At 37.7% G+C, this 6,446-nt stretch overlaps 1 protein-coding gene across 4 annotated transcripts in view; it reads left to right on the top strand.

Moving 5' to 3' along the window:
• The window catches only part of LOC137384450 (mitochondrial Rho GTPase 1), a 103,428-nt gene extending 97,850 nt beyond the window's left edge, over window positions 1–5,578 (top strand). For 2 of the 4 annotated variants that reach the window (XM_068058529.1, XM_068058530.1), the window contains one exon: window positions 4,338–5,578. In XM_068058529.1, the coding sequence (XP_067914630.1) occupies window positions 4,338–4,455 (118 nt within the window). In that variant the 3' untranslated portion in view covers window positions 4,456–5,578. Of the gene's footprint in view, window positions 1–1,357; window positions 1,524–4,337 lie in introns of those variants that run through there. The other 2 variants (XM_068058531.1, XM_068058528.1) reach the window with 2 other exon arrangements.
• Window positions 5,579–6,446: the final 868 nt, after the last annotated feature.

The following is a 6,446-nucleotide window of genomic DNA, read 5'->3' on the forward strand; positions in this document are numbered from 1 at the left end:
TGGTATGTGACTCTATTGAACTACTGTACAAATAGTTTTAGCTGTCCTGATAAAGGGGCAGTCCTGTTAAACAAAAATCCATATAAATTTATTAATGTTAACCAAAGGTGTATGTCCTAACTTTTGAAAATGGAACAAAGTATAGGATTTTTTTCTTAAAGTATAGTTACCCCATTTTCAATTCACAATATTTCTTCATAAAAATTAACATTTTACTTTTAATGTCAAATCTTTACCTAAACCAATAAGCTGGGCCTGTCTCATTGCTGCTAAGCTGCCCCATGATGCTGCGTTTTATTTTTTGCCTGGGGTTTTGTTGTACAGAACCAGTTGCAGCTATTACTTGTATTGAATAATTTTTATTTGACTTCAGGAACCAGATATATTGTGTTTAAATTCTTTTACTTAGTTTTATTATTTCTGCCATTCATAATATATTATTTTGCATGACCGTCAACAAACTGCCCTTCCCACTGTGTTCCAGTGATCCTAGTCTGCTGCTGGTTTCTCATCTGACCACAGCAATTTCACTTGCCTTTGGGCTTTTATGAACCCACCTGTTTGCTACCAGTTTTCTTCCTTGTACTACTTTTAACCATCTTTTAAGGTCCCTTTGCTTATTTTGCTCATTACTTTTCAGCTGTCTGCTGTTTTTAAGCTCAATAATCTGTCACAACAACAATCCCCACCTTATTCTTTTGTAACTGTTTGCCTTTTAATTGGCATGGATATTCAGCCCTTCTCATATAGTCCCCAATTTTTACAGAAGCTTCATTTTGTTAGCATAGCACAATAATTTATGTGTGGGTGTGTATGTGTGTGTGTGTGTGTGTGTGAGATCTCACTGGAGAGGCTTCATTGGGCGGAACTGATTCAGAGCCACCCAAGCACAGAAAAGCAGACTGCAACTAGGGTGAATGGTCTTTTTCTACTCATCCTGTCAATCTTTTTTAAGTCTCAAAAACCTCTATTAAAACTCCTCATGGCCTTCTCTGTTGCAGAGGAAGTAAGTTTCTCCATTCCTGGTGAATTTATGCTATCTGGAAGTAATGTTCTCTCTATAATGCTGCATTCTGATTCTGAATTGACCCTTCAATTTCCCTCACCCAGTCCTTCCAAAAATATATTTGAAATTGAAGGAATGATTTTAGATGACAAGGATTTGAACATTGTGGTTAAGGATTCAAATACTTTGTTCAGTTAATAGAGCCTGGTTTTATACAGGACTGCTCCTTGATTCAAGCCATTAACCAATCAATTTGAGATTTTTACTAATGTAATACTGTTAGGTTGACTTGCGTTTTGTTTTGTGCCATATTATGAACTGCGTACTTGTGTGCATGTGTGTATATATAAGGTTAAAAGACCGAGTAGACGAGGTGGGTGCTATGCTGTTGGCAAATGATGAAGGCAGTCTCGTTCATCAAGTACACGCCGTGAGCTTTGTTGAAGATTCTATCTTCATGGAGTCTTCTGGTGCTCGCAGTTTACAACATGAAGACAGGTAACTGTACACAAGAGTAAATTCTCCGCATCCAGACTATGGCTTTCTTTTGAAAACAATTCCTGATGCGAGTAGTAATATTGGTTAACATTTTTTTCATATTCCAGCAAATTTATTTAATTTGACTGTTGATCTTCTGATCACAACTGTATTAAAATGCACTGTTTAAGCTCACACTTTATATTTTCCCCTCTCATGTGCATCATATCCAGAATATGGTAGCCTAAAATGTCTGGTTAAAGGCATGTAATGGAGAGGAGATGTGGAGGTTCTTGTCTTTTAATGTCTGTACAGCGTAAATTGAGACTAAAAAGAATTAGTTGGAATTATTTAATGTGGGAAGCTGAGCTTTGGAAGAATACTATTTGTTTGTGACTTAACTTCCCTTTTGTGCTCACTGTGAGCACAGTATATGCGCTCCAGGTGCTTGGCACATTTACTATAGCATGTGAGGTTTAATGATGGTTGCAGAGTGTGCTTCCTCTGCAGTTTTGTAAGTGTTGGGAATGTCAGGCTTGTTTGGAAAGTAAGTTCAGAATCTGAACACCTCTAATCAAGTGAGCTGGCAGCCACCCAGTGCTGCCAGCCAAGGCTTGACCTGCACTATCTAATCCACAATTTCTGCAGCAGTACCAATTTAGTATGTACTTTTTAATAGAAAAATTAGATCTTTATTTTTGATTTTTGCTTCAAAGTACAGCAAGTTTTGCATAATTATATTAGAATGTTTTTTTCAGTAACAGTAATTAGACATCTTCAGAGAAGAAAAAATAAGCCGAGAAGCTTTGTATTAAAGGTGTATTACATCCTAGAAAGCGTCTCCTTTTATTTTGGGACAACTCATATTTCCATTTATCTTCAGATTGTCTGATTTATTTTTTTTATATACTATGTACGGATATGATATATATTTCATATGATTTGTTAATTAAATCAAAGGAAACTTTAAATATTTGAAAATCCAATGATTTTTTTATTTCCGTTAGTGTGCTATTTGACGTTATCCTGATTTATCACTGTAATTCAGTCTTTTCGTTGTCCTCTGTTAGGGATATTGTCTGCAAATTGAAACATGTGGTCAATCAGCAGCTGTACCTGGTCTGAGTTAAGCCTGGAATTTGTCTTGTGCAAATTGCAAACTCCTTGAAATTCAGTGCAAACTTAAATTGGAACTGGTCCCCTTGCAGCTGAAATTGCTTCAATTATAGAGAAAGTTTGGATGGAGTAAAGCAGCACATTTTTGCCAATTGTAGCCAACAATCAGAAGAGCAGAAACAACCCATTTACTGCATCACTTGAATACCTTTCCTGGGAAATTGAGCAGGGAGACATTGTTTTTTAAGAAACCTTTCACATTGATAATTTACCTTTTTTAAATGAAGTGCAATGGCTGTTATTTAGGCAGATGTTGTGCATAATGGGTGGCGCAGTGGTTAGCACTGCAGCCTCACAGCTCCAGCGACCCGGGTTCGATTCTGGGTACTGCCTGTGCGGAGTTTGCAAGTTCTCCCTGTGACCGCGTGGGTTTTCGCCAGGTGCTCCGGTTTCCTCCCACAGCCAAAGACTTGCAGGTTGATAGGTAAATTGGCCATTATAAATTGTCCCTAGTATAGGTAGGTGGTAGGGGAATTGAGGGAAGGTGGGGATGTGGTAGGAATATGGGATTAATGTAGGATTAGTATAAATGAGTGGTTGATGGTCGGCACAGACTCAGTGGGCCGAAGGGCCTGTTTCAGTGCTGTATCTCTATATAAAAATGTTTTTTAAATGTGAGCATCTCATTCAACCAAGGAGAATAGAAGGTTGGAAGTGAAAGGAGAAAGGAAGCGAATGCAGAATTTAGTGCCATAAATTTTTAACTATTTAAAAGCGGTCATAATGTTCAATGAATGGAACAAGTGCACTTAGATTGCTGAATTAATGCTACATCAAGATTGTAACATGTGTTCCTGAGTGGCTGAATCAAACTCAGAATTCAGATAATAAATGGACAGATACTGAAAATGCTGAAGAATAAGAAATACTGAATACACAGCAATGCTCTCAGCACATGTAAAAACAGGTTGTATTTCAGAACTGATAGTCTGTATCTTAAATACTAACTTGTCCTTTCTCTCCACTAATATTTGTTCACTGTATATGTCCAGTATTTTCTGATACTGTACAGATATTCAGTTATATTTGTTTTAATTTAGCCCTGAATGTAATCATTGTTTCACTAACTTATTCTGTGTTTAACCCTCTTACTGACTTGCATCCCATGGAGCAGACAAGATAACATTTTTAAAAGCTGGTATTTAAGATTTTAAAATGTATTTTGGTAGATTACATTTTTTACAGCAAGTTTATTAAAAAGAAACTGCCATATTTTTTACAAACAACTAACTTGGGGATGTTAAACCAAATTAGTAACACTGTTGCTTTAACTAATTTGCTAAGCTGTCGTACTGTGAGGAGTCTGGCTCAGTGCTTAATTGAGCATGCTCATAACTACCTATCGTGTCGCATATTACACTGCAGGCACATTTGGTTTTATTGTAGCCCACATCCTATGTTTTTCCAAGTGCACAGTGTGGCCTCTAGCACAAAGAGCATGTCTGCCATACCTGTCAAATCGCTGCATCATGTTATCCTGATCTGTCTTGTATTTGCATATTCAAAATCAGCCACTTCCACCAAAAAGTTATACCCCTAATATGTGCCTTTTTTTTTTAAATACAGCTTTGTGTTTGGACTTGTGCACCATGTTCAAAAAATGTACCAACCTTTAACTTTGATGTTATACTGTGTTGCTATAATATTTCAACTCACAATAAATATTTCTTCCTTTTAGACACACAGCACAGGCTGACCTGAAGACCTCAACCTTCTGGCTTCGAGCAAGTCTTGGGGCTACGGTGTTTGCTGTCCTAGGATTTGCAGTGTACAAAGCATTACTGAAACAACGGTGATCATTACGGGAGTGCATCATTTGGTCACAATTTAAGTTTTATATACAGTTTCAAGAGGCTGCAATGAATATTGAGTGTTTTTATTTTAATATGCAAACTTATTTCTTCAACGGGTAGGGGTGCAAGAGAACAAAAATATTTAAGGGTCAAGCTGGCTAATGTCATACAAAAGGACGATGCAGATCTGTAATGACTCTACTGCAATTTCAGAATCTGTTTCTGTTTTGCCATAAGTACCAGTAGTGTTATCTGTAGGAGTCCTGTAAAGCAAGAATAATTCAAAGCTGCCAACATCAGATACCCAAAAGGGATATAATTGTGTAAATAGTGTAAATATCTACGCAATCAGCAGAATGGCGTTGCCCTGGGATGCCTGGGAGTTATGAAGTCTACTCTAGGTTTATCGTGCAACAAGTTACATGTTGGAGTGATTGTTTCATGTGGATATTTAGAACTTTATCCTCCGGTCAGACTTGCCTGGTGTCTAAAACATTTGAGGGCATTTTATTTATTGTTTAGGTAATATTTTAATTTCAAGGAAGCGCGTCTGCACAAAGTGGTCACCAAGAGATTTATTTCTCAGGGTATCAGCGTACACAGGATAGCAATCTTTTTTTTTAATCTCTCTCAGTATAGCTGACTTTGGTATCTAAAATTTCCTTATGTACCCAGTAAACTAGTCATTTATCAGATGAAATGGACATTTTATTATTTTTGTCTCTTCCTTTCTCCCTTCCCCTCCCCCTGCCCACGGTCTATTTGTTTTTTTTTCAAGCCAGGCAAGAAGACAAAGGTTGTTTTACAGTCTTTGAAGGATCCAAATCTTCCAGGTCCCAATGATCATAACACTCAAAAGTAAATAACGTAAGACACTTCTTACTCCTATAATCTGTACTGTGTTGCAATGCAAAGACAGTACAGTTATTGCTTTGTTAGAGTGTAGTAGTTGCATGGTTCACAGTATCTCTTCTACAGTTAGCTCTAAAATACCATATCGAGCATCCTTGCAATTTTCTGTTACAATGAATTTACATTCTTCCTGTATATTGAACTAATAACTGTAGCATCACATTGTTTTTCATCCTTGACTTTTTCAAACAATTTCAATAAATATCTACGTGCTATATCGTACAGCCTTGTTAATTTCTTTGTGTCCAAAAAATATTTATTTCTTTGATAAAAGATTCCCTAAAGTCTTCAATCATCTCCTGCTTGTTTGTAAAGTTCAAGGTTTGGGGACTGATTAATGCAGTGATTTGGAACACAACTGCTTTTACTTCTCATACCAGAGTTTAATTCCATTCCCAGTTGATGGGATTCATGTGTGTTCTCTCAGACTGTAAAATCCTATATAGAATAAATTGACAGTCTCTGCCCAGTTCTTGGAGGTTGTGGTCTGCAGTACAAACTGAGGTGGTGGTGTAGTAGTAATGTCACTGGACGCACAATCCAGAGTCCCAGGCTAAGGCCCTGGGGACACAGGTTCAAATCCCACCATGGCAACTGGTGGAATTTAAATTCAATTAATAAATCTACAATTAAAAAAAGCTAGCCTCAGTAATGGTGACCATGAAACTCAATTGTCGTTCAAATCCCATTTGGTTCACTAATGTCCTTTAGAGAAGGAAATCTGCAATGTGGTTGACTCTGAAGCTTAAATGCCCTCAGTTGTACCAAACCACTAGAGAAAAGCCTAAAAGGGATGAAACCGACGGACTACCCAGCATTGAACTAGGCACCGGAAATGACAACCGCAAACCCAGCCCTGTCAACCCTGCAAAGTCCACCTTTCTAACATCTGGGAGCTTGTGCTAAAATTGGGAGAGCTGTCCCACAGAACTAGTTAAGCAACAGCCTGACATTGTCTATAAGATATGATTCCGTGAGTATGACTGTGTCCCAGACACCACCATCCCTGAGTATTACCTGTCCAACAAAGATGGCAGCATAGTGGCATACAGTCAGGAGGAGTTGCCCTGGGAGTCCTCAGC

Source organism: Heterodontus francisci, chromosome 26 (assembly GCF_036365525.1).
Source record: "Heterodontus francisci isolate sHetFra1 chromosome 26, sHetFra1.hap1, whole genome shotgun sequence".
Taxonomy (NCBI): domain Eukaryota; kingdom Metazoa; phylum Chordata; class Chondrichthyes; order Heterodontiformes; family Heterodontidae; genus Heterodontus; species Heterodontus francisci.